At 38.3% G+C, this 17,236-nt stretch overlaps 1 protein-coding gene across 1 annotated transcript in view; it reads left to right on the top strand.

The window, feature by feature from the left end:
* Positions 1-2,133: 2,133 nt before the first annotated feature.
* CARD11 (caspase recruitment domain family member 11) overlaps positions 2,134-17,236 on the top strand; it is a 138,381-nt gene continuing 123,278 nt past the window's right edge. The window contains 1 exon segment of the mRNA XM_074281197.1: positions 2,134-2,618. Within this exon segment, the coding sequence (XP_074137298.1) occupies positions 2,606-2,618 (13 nt within the window). The 5' untranslated portion in view covers positions 2,134-2,605.

Genomic DNA, 17,236 nt, shown 5'->3' with positions numbered 1-17,236 from the left:
AGACTGAGCCTGAGACTTTACCCAAAATGTCAGAATTTTATTTCTCTTTTCTCTGTTTAAGAATTGCTCCCTTGAATTCTGCTGTTTTTTTCTGGATTAAGACTTGAAGAGGAGAGTTGACAATAGGTAGATTCAGAGAATAGTACATTTCATTAGGGCTATGTATCTTACCTACACTATATTTTTTGTCTTAACATCTAGCTGGTACTTTACACACAATGTGCACTTAATAAAGATTTGTTGAATGAACAAATGAATCAAGGTGATTATAAAGAAATTATGGGTTGATAAAGAAGATTTAAAGCCTATAACTTTAATCTACCTCAGCTACTTATATGGGATTGTCACACTTAAATTTTGCCTTCATTTAAAATTGCTTCATCTCAATAATAATATCTCTCTCTTTCTCTCTCTCTCTTTCTCTCTCTCTCTCTTTCTCTCTCTCTCTCTCTCTTTCTCTCTCTCTATCTTTCTCTCATTCTCTCTCTTTCTCTCTCTCCCTTTCTTTCTCTCTCTCTCTTTCTCTCTTTCTCCCTCTTTCTCTCTCTTTCTCTCTCTCTCTCTCTCTCTCTCTCTCTCTCTCTCTCTCTCTCTCTCTCTCTCTCTCTCTCTCTCTCTCTCTCTCTCATATCTCTGTGTGTTCTATCTTTCACTTGCTAAGAAAAGGATATTTACATATCTTTATTCAGTCTTCATTCACTTTAAATCCTTACACTCTTACTTCCAACCCTGATTCTACTGATACTGCTCTCACCTTACCAATAACCTTTTAACTGCTAAAACATTCTCCTTGACTTTTCTTCAGCTTCTCACATTGACTCTCCACTTCTCTTGAATTCTCATCTCCCTTGGCTTCTGGAACATTGATCATTCCTAGTAATCACCAATGCAAATATCACAATAGCCATCTTAATAGTTTGTCTTAATTATTAGTCTCCTAACTTGGGGTTTATGGGCTGTTCAGGAGGACTAGCACCTTTGCAGAGCTGCTCATCCATCCTTAGTACCCATCTTCACCCAACTTTCACCTGTGCCTCCAGGAAAGTTAGAGTTTCAAACCTGTCAGTGAAATAGGTGGACGTCTACCTCAGGCATGTGAAGAATTCTCATGGTGTATAATGGGCAGACAAATTGTTAGAACAATTTGCTCTAATAGACAGAAAGGCATAGAAGATGCCAAGGTCTTTCACTACAAGCTGATCATCATTAGTTCTCTTGACTTTTGTGCTGTCCCTGGGCTTCTGACAACAGAGTGAGGCTGACAACTTTATGCAACTCTCCCCCCCTTAAACAGAGACAACCAGTACCAAAGAAAAGAAACAGAAGATAGAAGGCTTACAACATTTTCTGTGAAAGTTATGGAAGAGACATACTATGAATTTGAGGAAGGTTTGTGAATAGGCAGAAATTCAAATATGTTAAGAAATTCATTCAGTCATGATACAGATTGTGTGAAGATTAAGGTTAAATATATTAATTCTGATATCATCTATATAAAGTTGATAATTGAACCTATGGAAGCAGAGAGAATTGCCAAAGAATAGAAAAAAAAGAGTCTCAGGACAAGGCTGATGTTGTTGCTCATCCTTTGTTTTCAAAAAGAACCAATGAAAAGGAAGATAGAGGAGGATATTGGATATTCAAGAAAATATGGCTCTATTTGTTTCTTTTTTTTTTGCATATGCAAAGTCTAATGTTTTAATTTCTCAAATGACTTTGAGAAATGCTGAAAAATTCATGACTAACTTTTTCAGAAATGACTGAAACTCCTAGAGGAAGTGATGGCCCATTATTTTGGATCTACCAACTCTGCTTCTGAAGAGATAAAGAGGAAAGAAATGTGCTATTCTTTTGAGGCTCTGCACAATTTAAATCCATGTGCACCCACAGGCCTACAGCAACAGGTAGGACAGCCCAGCTTTCTTAAGTCAAGACACAAGCAGACAGCTTAAAGCTTCCAGAGAGGCCCCAAGGAACCATGTCCTTCTCCTCCTCCCTCCCCACATCCTCATCCCCCATCTCCGTCTTAATTTAGCTTTCTCTTTCCTCAAGTCTCACTTCCCTCTTTCTCCAGGATAATTTTGTTTCATTCTAAATCCCTTAACAGATTCTCCTTTAGACCTTAATAACTTTTTCTCCCCTTTCTGAATCTTTTTTTTCTAACCTTTTGCATTTTTTTTAAGTCTCATTTCCTGTCTGGGTTTTGCATTTCCCTCCCCCGCCCCTCCCAGCCTATGACACACTTTCTCTCTTCTTTTTTAATTCTTTTTTTCTCTTTTATTTGCTCCAAGCTCATTCTTCAGGGCCGTCGCATCAGCCCCTTACCCCCCTTTCCTTCTCCATTCCCCACTCCTCTCCCCTCTGCTCCGAGCCCTGGGTTCCGAGCTCAGTCCCAGAAACCCCATCACCCCAGCTCAACCTCTTCCATCACCACTGAGATTCACTTGGCACCTCACATCGCTCGCCCTCCAGTGTCCCCCTTCTCCGACAGGTGGAGGTAGAGGGGGTCTTCGGGGAGATTTGGGCCCGACGGAAGCAGCCAGTGCTGAGCGATGTAGGAGGGGGACACCTGACCAGGACCTGGACCTCCTGTGAAGCACAAAGCATGAGTGCTCGAGGTAGGAACCCTATGACCAGGCTGGGGGCACCAGGGCCTGGCGGTAGCACTAGACTGCGAGCCTCAGAATCCCTCCTCTCACTCCTCAGAATCTGGGAAGTTATTTCTGAATTTGCCTCTATTTCAGTCTCAGTTTCTGTCACCCTCTCTGTTTCTTCTCCATTCTTTTGTAAGAAGAAAAAGTCATGTTGTACTGAAGGGAAGAGGAGGATGGAGTGTGGGGTGAGGAACGTCCTCCGTGCACCTGCCCGCAAGGGAAAGCAAAGTCCTCAGACGTCCCGGAAGCCTGAAACTTTTAAGGACTTCTCGGCAGATCAGACTGGGGTAGATCCAAAATTTCTAGAAGCCGAGAGAGTCCTGTAACTTGATTGGAACGGACCGCTGACCCACTGGGGAGTGTGTGTGAGAGGGGGAGAATGGAGATGCGTTACAGCCCTCCCCTGGGAAAAACTGGGGGCCTGAAGGAGATGAGACTCGGGGCTGGGGACGATGCTTCCAAACCTGGACTGGGAAGCACTGTTAGTCGTTGCGCTCATTCAGAGTGAGGGTCCTTCCGCCTCGCAGTCTTCAATTAGCACTTGGTTAAGCTACGTGTGTATGTTAAATGCTGTTGTTTTTCTTTCTGCTGACATTTGTCCTCTGTATTGAAGGTGGATATGGATTAATCCACCGAAAGAAACAAGTTGGCTTGTCACCTAATATTCACCGAGTGCAGAGGTCTGTGACCAAACTCCCCTGAGCCATGTACGAATCAAGCTTTGGGGACTTTAGTTAGAATCCTCTCCTTGCTTTACCCTAATCTCCAGTTCTACTTACCTCGAAGCAGGTGTAAGGAAATGATAGCACAGACCTCGAAATCAGGGGATAAATTGGTGAACAAAAAGCATATCATAACCGTCTTGTAAAACTTCGGTTGAAAATTGGGAGGGTTTTGGCAGATTAAGAAGAAAATAGGGCACCCTCACTCCTAAAATTTGTCGGTGATATCATCGTAGGAGCACTATAGATAGATAATGTCTTAGCAGGTGAGAGCAAGAAACCAGATAGAATGAATGAATAAATGGATGGATGGATGGATGAAAAGCATCTATTAAGCACTTAGTATATATCCGATGTTGTGCCGAGACTGGGGATACAAAAACAAAAATCTAGACAGTTTCTGCCCTCAAGGAGCCTACCTACATTCTAATAATAGCTAACATTTAGTATTTTCAATTTGCTTTACAAAGATTATCTTATTTTTATCTTCACAATTCTAGGAAATAAGTGTAGTTATTATCTCTATTTTGCATTTGAGTAAACTGAGGCAAAAAAGATTAAGTCATTTGTCCGGAATCACACAAGTGTAAGTAAGTGTCTGGAGCCTGATGTAGATTTGGGTTTTCCAGACTCCTGGTCCAGTATGACTAAGCTATAAATCAAGAGGACTGCAGATGGCTCTGGATGAAATGGGAGATATTGGCCTTTTTTTAAGCTAAGGTCTTCAACAGGTCTCAGTTTGACTTAAGCCACACCCGTTTAGTGATTAAGTAGCAATTGAGACAAAAATTACCTTTTTCACCTAGTCCAAAAAATCTAAATAAATAAGTAAATGAATAAATTAATCTGGGAGGGGAAGACAGTCCATATAAAGGAAGATTAACTAGAAAGAGTTAGTTTGCCTAATGTAAACGTTGAGGTTAATAAAGTCTGAATTCAGAACCTGCCTCCAATTCCAGTTGGGAGACACTGGCCAGGTCACTTACCCTCTGTAGGCCTCAGTTTCCTTCTCTGTAAAAATGAAGAATTGGACTAGTTGCCCTTTGTGATTCCATTTGGGGTCTTCTTGGCAGAGGTACTTGAATGGTTTGCCATTTCTTTCTGTAGCTCATTTTACAGAAGAGGAAACTGAGGCAGAGTTAATTGACTTACAGGTTCACACAGCTAGAGCTCAAGTCTAGATTTGAACTCAATCTTCCTGATTACAGGCCTGGTACTCTATTCACTGTGCCACCTAGTTGCCCTGATGTTGGATGTAATCCAAATTCTAGCTCTAAATCAATGATGATCAATGCTTTAGTCTAAGAACTGACAAGAATAGTATTGGAGCCGGGGAGAGGTGGGGAAATTCAAATAGATATGCTGCAAGATTAGATAAAAGTAGTTTTACACTTAAGTTGTTTTTGTTTTAATGTCATTCAAACAAGTATGGAAAAGGGAAGGTGTGGCCAAACCACAATTTACAAGGAAAATAAAAGCTTTAGTGCACTTAAAACTCAATATGCCACAACAATATGATCTTGGACTCAATCTGCAGAAATCCTTGTTCTCCTGGTCAGGCTAAATCCAGAGCATTGAGTTACAATATTATGGAAGTTACAAATCAGGGCGTGATTTATTGTTTTGTTGATTGCTAGAGTAAAGAAAGTAATGGAGAAAATGTTAACAATGCAAATCAATAATGTGTCATGTGCAATTTTTTTTTTTTTGGAAACCTAGTTGTTAAACATTTTCCAGCATATCCTGAGAGGGCAGTGACCAGAATAGTGAAGTGTTTGGAAACTATCAACGCAAGGATAATCTAAAGGAATTGAGGACATTTAACATAAAAAAAGGAAGATTCAGGAAGGGCACAGTAACTATCTTTAAGTATTTGAAAGCCTATAATAGGGCTTAGATTGTTCTACTTAGTCCCAGAACACAGAATAAGAAGTCACTGATAGAAATTTCAGTGAGGGAGGTTTTGACTTGATCTAAGAAAAAATATCTTGACAATTAGAATTGTCTAAAAGTGTAATGGGCTGCCTCTAGTAGAATGACTTCCTTGTCACCAGTGGTCTTTAAGAAGAGACTGGATGAGGACTACTTGTCAAGAACAGATTCTTCTTCGGGAATTTGTTGGACTGCCTCCCAAATCTGAGTCTCTATATGATTCTAGGTTCTTCCCATCATTTGTAGCTAAATAAGAAATAATTAATTTCAGGAAAGAGTGAGTTTCCGGATTCATAATATAGACAGTCCTTTAAATATACAATGCTGTTTTGTTTTGTTTTGTTTGTTTTGTTTTCCTCTAGGGATGGTACTTATTTGAATCACTAAAGCATTTTAGAGTTATGACTGGCTGTCTAGCCTTGTACAAGAAACTGTGGTGGATATTAGAGGGATGAGTCATAATTGTCTCTGCCCCCCAAGTATTACTATTATTTAGATGACCTATGGGAGTAGGATATGTGTGATGTACTGGATCAAACATTGATTTGCAGCTTAGCATCTTAAACCGGGTTTGCAACTCCATATAGGGTTTTGTAACTGAATGTGAGGGTCATTAAATTATGATTGATTATCAGCAAATGTTTGATTTGTATATTTATTTTACATACTCATTTACTCAGGGTCAAATAAAAATTTTTCAGGCAAAAAGGGGTTGTGAACAGAAAAAGTTTAAGATATAGTGCCATAGATTTAAAGCTGAAATGGCCCTCAGAGATCTTCTAATCTAATTCCTCATTTTGTAAATGAAAAAACGGAGGTTCAAATAGGCTGTGACTTGGTCAAGGTCAACAGAGCTAGGATTTATACTGGATTCTCTGCCTTCAAAGTCTGTTTTTCTTTCCATTGCCCCATTCTACTTAGGTCTAGAGTCACATGATAGTGTAACTCACTGATTCTTAAGTCAGAGGACTTAAGTTCTCTTTATGCTTATTTAGCTCAGTAACCTTTCTGAATTTCAATTTCCTCATAATGTAAAATGGGAAACTGGACTCCATGTTTTCTTCCAGCTTCAGCTTTAGAGCTCTTATTACATAATCTTATGGCCATAAAGGGGTTTAGGTCAATTGTTCTGCTGCTTGTTTAAGGGATCTGCCCAAGATCATAAAGGTAGCCTCTCTAGACCTCAATTAACTCTCTTGTAAAGTGAGGAGGTTGGATTAGATGATCTCCAAAGATTGTTTCAATTCTAAATCCAATGAACCTGTGATACACTAATTAATTAAGTGCTTTAGTGCAGAATTGGGAGACATCATTAGAGGTTGGAATAATTGTAGAAGGATTCTTGGCATTGATGGAACTTGGGTTTGGGTTTAAAAGGTGGGTAGGATTTGGATAAGTAGAGAGGAGTATTGAGGGCATTTCATGTTATAGATATGTCTGAAGCTTACTCCAGTTTCATTTTTGTAAATCTGTGCTTCCTCGGGCTACCTAACATTCTTTTCAAAAAGGTCTGTTTAAGGTGACAAAGGAAATTTGGGGATTAGAGGAAGAGAGGAAGAATGTCCCATGGAGGTGAAATTGTCCTCGGATTATTTCTCTTTGTACATGGAAGGCTTAATCAAATCAGGGTTTTTAGATGATTATAATGAAAAAGAGCCATCAAATGCAAGTCTCCTTAAATCCAAGGGCCAATGGAACTAGCTTTTTAAATACCTTTCACTATTCTTTTCCACTTACATGTGTTCAGTAGGTTTAGGCCAATTGTTTCTTGCAGTAGAGGAAAATGTCTTGGTCTAATGAATCAGGACATCCCTGGGGTGATCACTTCAATATAAGAAACAAAATACATCTTTTTCTCTAACAAACCTAAAGTTGCCCTCTCTTCTAAAAACTTGAACAAAGGAGTCAGTCAACTAGTCAAGTGTGTCTACTGAAGTGTAGGGACCTTTCCCTTGCTCCTGAATGTTTCCTTTGAGAAAAACTTTCCCCTTACCTGGCTGTTCCATCAGATATATAAAGAGAAATGTTTGGGTGAATTTAAACCAGGGGTGTGCAGAAATTTAAAGGAGAGATTACGTGTCTTTCCCTCTTACTAATCCTATTTCAAGAAAGAGAAGAATTAAGCCAAGTTTCTCTCTGGATTCTAGGCATCTCACAGGTGCACACATTCCATACGCAGGTATGGCTGCCAACAAACCCTCCCCTAACATTCTCCTCAAAGATTCTGCCTACGCCCTTGAGGTACTCCTCCTTTCTGGGTCAATGGTTTTAATGGGGTGAACATTTTCGGGAGGGTAGCCTTTTGGATTGTGATTTGTTCAAGGGCTCAGGGATTATAATGGCACTGTCAAATTTATGTAATTGGTGTCTATGGCACAGTTCCAATGAGTAATAAAAGCTTTTCTGTTTCAGCTTTCTCAGTCATTCCTCTCTCTCCTTTCTCCCCTCCTCCACCTTCTCCCATTCCCCGATTACTCTTACTCCTCACTGACAAAGAATGAACCTACTACCAGTCTATTATACTATAGTTTCCCTGGGAAAGGTTACTTAGGTCAGCCTATGTTCTCAATTTAGTTAGTGAATTATTCCCCTCTGGGCATTTATTTGGAGGGTATCAGCAAAAGGGGAAAATGGTTTCTTGGAGTATCGTGTAAGATATCCTCCCTAAAGAAGGTATTTAGTTCTCTATGTATTTTTATACTAAGAATAGACAGCTAGATGGTATAGTGGATAGACTGTCAGACCTGGAGTCAGGGGGATTCATCTTGCTGAGTTCAAATCTGGCCTCAGATACTTTCTAGCTGGGTGACCCTGAACAAATCATTTAAACTTGTTTGCCTCAGTTTTCCCATCTGTAAAATGAGTAGGAGAAGGAAATAGGGAACCCCTCCAGTATCTTTGCCAAGAAAACTCCAAAATGAATAGCAACAATTATTATGATTATAGTTGTTTACATGTTGTCTCTCCCTAGATGTTGAAATCCTTGAGAACAGACACTGGTTTTTGTTAGGTTTGGACATTCGTGGGGAAGGGGAACAGGGAGACTTTCTCTATAGTCCCAGCACTTATCACAGATGAGAAAACTGAGGTTATCTATCCTTGGCATAAGAAGGTACATAATAAATGTTTGCTGACTTCACAAAACATTGTCCATCCATCGCTACCTCACTTTTTACCCCTGTATATATCCTCTATACACCTCAGTAGCCTGAAAGGAACAGTAGCACTTTGACAAAGTGGGGTAATGATACCTACAGCTGACATATAGCTAGACTATAACATTTGGCAAACCCTTTACATATTTCTCAATCAATCAGAATTAATAGTCTGCTATGTGTTAGGGCAGTCGCTGCCCTCCAGTGCTAACATTCAGTGAGGAGAGGCAACATTCATGTAACCTGTCTATGCATTTAAGGATGTATTTAAAGGAAACAAGCATTTGAAAAAGCACCTACTATGTGTGGAGCACTGTACTAAACACCATTGTTTTCATTTTATAGTTGAGGAAATTAAAGTAACTTGATCAACATCACCCAGCTAGTAAAGTCTATGAGATTGAATTTGAACTCAGGTCTTCCTGATGTTCCCTTCTAAAGTCAACTCAATCTGTGACTGTAGGGCCAGTAACCATTGTACCATTTAGCTGTCTCAAGAGGTCAGTTGATTGAATGGAAAGATTTAAATTCATTCCTATGGATATGAGGGTGTGTGTGTGTGTGTGTGTGTGTGTGTGTGTGTGTGTGTGTGTGTGTCTATTATAACAAATGAACAGAAAATAAATATAAGGAAATTTTAAGAGAGAATGCACTAGGAACTTATTTAACCCTCACAATAATCTTGTAAGGTAAGTGCTACAGATATTATGATTTTCACTGTATAGATGAAGAAACTGAGGCTAAAACAGATCTCGAGATTTGATTTAGAGTCCATATGCAGTAAGTATCTAAAATGGGTTTTAGTTACTTGTTTTCTGACTTCAAGTCTCATCTATTATGCCCCACTGACCCACATCCTTTCTCTTCTTTGTCCTAGTGAATCTTTACCTTGTAACCCAGTGTCAAAAGTGTAACTTTGTGTCAGTGTAACTTCTCAGGGCTGCGCTTTTGGAAGTCTTCACTGCAACTGTCCTGATCTATGATGTTCAGAAAAGAAAAATAATTGGCATTTCTTTCCTAGCTCTTTCTCTGTTTCCAACCAAAGTTTTTCTTCTGCTTTTTTTTCCCCCAAAAGGTAGGAGGCGGGGAGAAGTGGGTTGGTGGTGATGGTAGGAGGTCCTTTCCTATGAGCTAGATTTAGCTTTGAGCAGTTTTTGAAGACTTCACAATTGTTGAATCATCTCCCATCTCACTCCCCAACAAACTCTTATGGTCTTCCTTACTCACTGGCTCTTTAGTTTTCTATTTGAGCAGCACTGCCTGGGGGAGTTTCCTCTCTGGCACACCCTCTGCTGCAGTGAATTATGGTACCAAGTTTGAATGGCAATAACAGTCTATGCCAGAAATTACAGAGGCCTCAGAGGTGCCATCCAATGGCAAAATGGATGTCCCATTTTTTGATCTAAGGGCAAACAAAAGCACAGTGTGGGTATTATTAGAGGTTTTATAAATTGTTACTTCAGTGAATAAATGTTGGTTTGAAGTAAAACTGCATTTTATTGACATTAGTATTTCAGTTTCTGCCTTTGAGTAAAGTCTATGTAATTCATTGAGAGTCAGGGGAGGGAAAAGCCAGGCATATTATAAAAGGAATTCAATATAGTTAGTTCAATTTCTAAAATAGTGAGTCTGAATAATAATGATAACCCATACTTTCTCACATAGAATATTCTGTCTAAGGGTTCTCAGCTGTTTTTTTCAAAAAGTACCTCATTAATCTCTACAGTGCCCCTGGGAATTGAGCAATTATGTCTATTTATTTCACTGGTGGAGAAACTGAGGCATATATAGATTGGGCAGGACTTTTCATATCCAGAGTGGTTTTTCTGACCACTAGAAAGCATTTTTTCCCACGTGGTCAGAGGAAAACTGTGTATGTGGGGGGATTTTAAGAACTCTGAAATGCAAACTTTCTGAGATATTTTTTGAGGAGGGGAGATAAAGGATATGGATAGAAAGAATAATAGGTAAGCATTTTGAAGATGTACAAGTACAAAATGCCATATGGCTACAGTAGGAGCTAAGTGCTCTAAACGCCTAATGGATCTTCTTCCTTTTTTTCCTTTCAAATTATATGGACACATTTTTCACTAGCTAATTTTGAAATATAGCTTTTTGATGCATAAAAAAGCCTTCGTATATTATAGCAGAGTCAGCCTAATTGGGCATATGAGACAAAATCAAATGAGATAATAGATGTGTAAGAACACTTTGAAAAATATAAAGTGCTATAAAGATGTAAGGTGTGTACTTTATAGGCATATTCAGGTGGTTTATTTGGATATGTTCTCTGAATGGGGATGTATCATTTCCCCTATAATCTGGAAGAGCTAGCCCACAGAAATTAGGAGCATCAAATAAGAACATCCTGAAGATTTTCTTAATATAGCTTAGAAGGGCTATTTATTCAGTCAGTCAATAAGGATTTACAACTGGGGCAATTAGTGCATGGGGTCCTGGACAGATGACCAGCATGACAAAACAGCCTGTTCTCTTCTATTACCTATAGCAAATAAGAAATGGAAGAATTATAGATATTGAAGTGGACTATTTAGGGATGTCATTTTAGCACAAGCTTGTACTTGCAAACTAAATGCTAAATTCCATTGTGATCATTTACACCTTATAAAAATTAGCATTATCATGTACTACAAATTAGGGTTTGATCTACTATTTTATTCATTTCTATCACCCTCATTTCTTTTCCTAATTTTTCCTTTACCTTTCTTATTTGATTTTTAAAATCTTTTTTTAAACTGTTCTGGGAATTATTTTGGTTCTTGGACCAATTCATATTTCTCTTGGAGGCTTTGCATGTAGCAGTTTTGACTTTCTTGTCTTCTGAGTTTGTGTTTTTGGTTTCCCCATCACCATAGTAACTTTTTATAGTCAGATTCATTTTATTATTGTTTTTTGTTCATTTTTCCAGTGTATTTCTTTATTTTTAAGCTTATATAAATGTTAGGCTCTGCTCCTGGAACTGAGAGGACATTTTTTTTCATAGCTGGTTCAAGAGGTCATTTTTCAGTTCTTCTAAGAAGGAATGATTTAGGAGATATGGTCACTCTTGCCTGATTCATACTCTGGTCTATGAGTGATCACAAGCACTGTGACCTAGAACTGTGACCCGTATTCCTGCTCCCCTGTGGCCACAAAGACTTGATACGCTAGTGCTCCTCCTTGCTCTGGGACTAAAACCCAGGACTTTGACCTAGATCTGAATAATGACACTGCAATAGTCCTGTACCAGTGCCAGCAAAGGCATCTTCTTTGGACTAGTTGTCCAACCCCCTTTCAGTCTATGGGCTGAGAGCTCCAGGAGCTACTGATGAAATGATTCAATTATTCCCAAAGTCTGCTGCTGATTGACTAGGGTACAGCCTGTGCAGTGGACTGAGCTCCATTCTCACCCTGATGCAACAGACTTTTCCTACTGATCTAAATTGTCTTAGGCTAGAAAATTATTTCACTCTATTTTTTGTGGATTCTTATGCTTTAGAATTCATTTTGAAATATTATTTAAAGTTGTTTGGAGGAAAAATTGGGAGAACTGGGGCAAATTCCTGTCTTTGCCATCTTGGCTCCACCTCCTACTGATTATTTAGATTTAAGGAAGTGATGGGGAAAATGATAATAAAGTAGATTAATATCTAATGATAATATCTAATATCTAATGAAATAAAATACATTAAACTTAAAAGTATTTCATACATATAGATTTTTTTTCCCTAGAGAACTGGTTGTTAAACATTTACCATTATACCATTGCTTATTGTTGTGTTATTTAAAAAAATTCAGACTATGTTCATTGGCAGAAGTTATCCAGGCTGTCAGAATATTGCTAGTTTCAGTATTCTACTGCAGATCTACAGATAGCAGCTTACCTTAAATAAGGTTATAAGGCTTCCTTTTACTTCTAGGATCAAATAAATACGAGTTTCTTTGTTTGGTACCTAAAACCCTTCACATCCTGGGTTCCAGACTTATTATGTCAACCATTCTCAATGTATTTTTTTGTATACCCACACAGGACTACTCACTGTTCTTCATATATGACATTGTATCACCTATCTCAGTCATTGCATAGCATTTCCCTGTACCTAGAATTATACTACCTCTTTATCTCTACCTCTTAGAATTCCTAGGTTCCTGCAATTTTGTTTTTTATGTTCCAGTCAGTCTGACTTGTCATGACTCCATGTGGGGTTTTCTTGACAAAAATACTAGAATAGTTTGCCATTTCCTTATGCAGTTCATTTTACAGAGGAGGAAACTGAGGCAAACAGGATTAAGTGGCTTGCTCAATATCACAAAGCTGGTAAGTGCCTGAGGCCAGATTTTAGTTCAGAAAGTGAGTCTTCCTGATTACAGGCCCAATGCTCTATTCAATGCATCAAATAAGTTTCCCACAAAGTTCATTTCAAATGATGGGGCCTTTCCTGATATCCCACCTATAAATGTCTCCATGCCCTGTCAATCACCTTAGTATTTATCTTAAATATAGTTGTGTTTGGGTTTTTAAAAATATTTGCATGTCTCTCCCAATGGAATATAAGTTTTTTGAGGGCAGAAATCATTTCATTTATGGATTTGTATTCTCAGGGTCTAGCATAGGATCTGACACAGAATAAGCACTTTTTATAAATACTTATTGATTGAATGAATGATAGCTCACTCATTCTGGGTGAATATTGACTTATTCTGTATAAATGACAAAATGTTGCTATTGCTACCATGTCTTAATAATATTAATACTATTCTAGAGACACATGTTTACATGATTTTACATAATTTACATAATTAGATAGCACAAAAGAGAAAGCACTAGTCTTAGAATCAGGAAGGCTTATTTTCATGAGTTCAAATCTGATCTCAGATACTTACTAGCTTATGACCTTATACTAGTCACTTAACCTTGTTTGCCCCAGTTTCTTCAACTATAAAATGGGGATAATAATAGTACCTAAAGGGTTGTCATGATAATTAAATAAGATCATATTTGTATAGTACTTAGCACAGTGCCTGGCACATTGTGGGTTCTTTTTTTCTTTCTTTCTTCTTCTTCTTCTTTTTTTTTTTTAATACTTGTTTCCTTCCTTTGCTCTCAAATGGAGAGCAACATAATGCAGAAACAGCACTGGACTAGGAGGCAAGAGAGATGGGACACTTGTCCAAACTTAGGTACAAACTTACTATATATAGACCTTAAGCAAACCTCTTAATTTCTCTGAAACTCAGTTTCCTCATATAAAAATCAAAATTAATAATGCCTGCCCTCCTTGCTACCCAGTGATATTAGGCATACCTGAAAAAAAAAGATGTAAAAAACATATTGAAAATATGTTAAAATATCACAGGAATATAGCACTATGCAAACATGCCCATGTTTTTGCATAGGGTGGGGGGGTAATTTGCATCAATGAAAGAAGTACCTACATAAATAAAACCACGGCTCCATCAGTTTTAGGTATTTTTATGGAACAGTGGATCAAGAATTATTCTTGGAGCCAAGTAGACCCACACCCAGGTTTTGACTCTATTATGTACAGAGCTGGGGCAAGTCATCTTAATTTTTTCATCTTCCCAGGAAACTCTTTAAAATAGGAGTTTTTAACCTAGGATCCATGTGCCCCCAATGGATCTGTAGTTAGATTTCAGGAGGTTGGTAAATTTTTAAAAAAAATTTTTAATAACTACATTTTGATATAATTAATTTCCTTTGTAAAGCTGTGTACCGTGTTTTATGCATTTAAAAGCATTATGATGAGAAGAGGTCCATTGGTCACAAAACAATTTATAACACAAAATAGGCTGTCTGCTCTAAGACCACAATTTGCAAGGAAGGTGCTAACCTGCATATTTAACTAGGTAAAAGAGGCCATTCTCTGCCTCATTTCTTACTTAGCCTTAATCACTGAATAGGTGTTGCTTTAGTCAAACTGAGACCTGTTAAAGACCTTAACTTAAAAGCTATGGTCTCCCATTGCATCCAAGGCCATGTCCTGTTGTCTTGATTTATATCTTGCCCCAGATCTTTATCTGGCCACTGGACCCAGGTGACTCTGAAGGAGAAAGGCAGGTGATCTTGAACAGTCCTCCCGCAATTCAATCCAATTCTCTTGCCTGTCATAACATCAACTCCCTAAAGTCATGGTCCTCTTCAAGAGCAAAGAACAAACAATAATAATCTAATATGTAATGACCCTCACAGGTTTTCTTGCCAATTGAGTTCTAAGTCTATCTAATAGAATGGAAATGCGAATCCCAGCTTTACCACTTAGTTAGTAGCTGTGTGGTTTTTGACAAATTGCTTTACCTTCTCTAAGCCTCTGTTTTCTTACCTGAAAAATTCGAATGAAGTGCTACTATTCTCTAATATCATAATTCTATTACAAATTATCTCACAGTGTTTCTGAGGCAGGTGTGGTATAAATGTTAATTATTATTTCTGTTCAGATCTCTGTAACCCATTCTAATAAGAATCCCTTATATCTTTATAGCACTATTAAACACCTTCAGCAGCATTGTCTCAGGTCTCACAACACCTCAGGAGAGAGGCAGGATAGGTGATATTCTCCTTGTTTTATAGATGAGAAAATTAAGGGGTTTGTTCAAGATCACTTAACTAGTATCAGAGGTGGCACTTGGAGCCCAGATTTTCTGATTTCAGAACTAGTTCCTTCAATACAGCAATACTAAGGGTACCTTTGTTTGCTTTTTCAAGGGTGGAAGAGAAGAGAGGGAAGAGCTAGATTTTCTTGTTCTGTTTTTTGTTTTGGGTTTTTTTTTGGTAGGTTTAACACTAAGAATTTGTATTGCATTTAACATTATCTTAACAAAATTGTCCTATTATTTTTCCAAACCATAGACTCAGCGTTAGTGTTGTCCTTTGATTTCTTTTTAACTATAACAAAACAATGACTTTGGATGATGCCAGTGATGATTAGAAAGGTAATTAATGTGGCTGATATATTGCTTGGGCTGTGACTGTGCTCTGAAGATCACAGAGTCTTTAAAAACAAATGAGGCAGCTGAGGTATGGAGGCATTTTCAGAGGCACTCAGCTGCTCCTAGGAAAATATTTGAATAGTCTCTAGGGACTCCTGAGTCCACATCCTGTGTCCTAACCACTTGATAAAGTTACTTCTCTGTAATGTCCATGTCACACTGGGGTGGGGGTGGAGAGGAGAATCTTTCAGAGTGAAATTACCCTCATTGCCAACATCTCTGGAGCTAAGTTAATTCTCCAGTTGGGTAGTTAGAAGGCAATCAGGTTCCCTGAAGCATTGCTGGATGAATCCCCTAGATAATTTCTTTAGTGGGGATTGCTCCACAGTCTGCTGAAATCCACCAAAATGATTTTGCATTATACTGTGAAATCCTATCTGTCCCTGAATCTGAAAAAGCTTCCTTCTTTCACCTTGAATGCTGGGAGAGTTCTTTCTGGTTCTCTTGCTAGACAAAATCCTCCATTTGCTGTCTCCTCCTTCCATTACCTTTTCCCCAGACCCTTGGGAGCCATCCATTCTTATCCTGTTTGGCTTGGAAAAGCTTGGGGGCATTTCTTCTTGCCGATGGCATAATTTTAGTCGGATTCATGGCTTGGACTCTTATTTATTAGTTTATGGGTTTTATTGCAATGAGTTTCATTTCCTTCTGTCTTTTTTTACTCAGTTCCTTATTCTAACAGCCTTTGTCATGAACGATGTTGGTGCAATGTGAAACAAGGAGCATTCAAAACAAAAAGCTGGAGGGTTTTTTGTTTTGGGTTTAAAAGAAAAAAAATTTTTTTTGAAGAAAAATCTATGGAATTGTTTGCTATTCCCTGGAAACAGTGAATCTCTCTCTTCCAATCCTATTTCCCTTCTACCCAACCTCTCCCCCCCACCAAAAGCAAACACATAATAACACTAATGTTGAGAGTAGAACCACAGACACTTCCCCAAATGGATGCTTCCTAAATCTCTTAGTGTCTTCTTCATTGCTCCTTCAGGTTTTGCCGATTATGTTAGGTAAAATCGGTGTCTATTTACAAAGTCTAAATTTAAAGGCCCATCAAAAAAAAAAAAAAAAATCTACTCCCAGCAGCTTGCCTGAAAATGCTACCATGAAATTCACTCCTTAAGGACTTTCTAGAGACCAGTGTCAAATTTGAATTAAATTATCTCTGTCTTTAGGAGCTACATGTGGGTGGGGGCAACACCAAATGAAAAAGGAACTTTCATTCCCTAGGATCATAAATTTGGATGTGGAACGGCTGTTGAGTTCATTTTACAGATGAAGAAACTGAAACAGAGAGATTATTGATCACATAAGTAGTGTCTAAGGTAGACTCTGAATCCAGGATTTCCAGATTCTAATTTCAGTACACCCTATCCACTACACCCTGAAAATAAATCCTTGTTTTGCTCTGTTTTTTGGGAACTACATCCTGTATCCTCATTACTTAAAATCATATATTGCCGGAGAAAGGGGGGAGAGGAGATATATATACACATATATAAAATTTATCTATCTACATGTAAATGTGAACACACCCATACCTGTTTTAACTGTTCCCTCATGTACCTTCAGACCTCTTATTCAGACTTCTATGTCCATGATGTTCAGAGCACAATTCTCCTATTCTGTTGAATATGGAAACTGTTGAACTTTTAACTGTCACTGAGGATGTTCTTCCAAACCCCACCAATCCTAGCTGTCCACATTTCTCTCTACAGTATACATAGTCTACATGTATAGCTCTGCCAGCAAGTACATTTTAACTAGCATA

This window comes from Sminthopsis crassicaudata, chromosome 1 (genome assembly GCF_048593235.1).
Source record: "Sminthopsis crassicaudata isolate SCR6 chromosome 1, ASM4859323v1, whole genome shotgun sequence".
Lineage (NCBI taxonomy): Eukaryota > Metazoa > Chordata > Mammalia > Dasyuromorphia > Dasyuridae > Sminthopsis > Sminthopsis crassicaudata.
The sequence above is the reverse complement of the archived record's forward strand: the minus strand, read 5'-3'. Positions and strand labels throughout refer to the sequence as shown.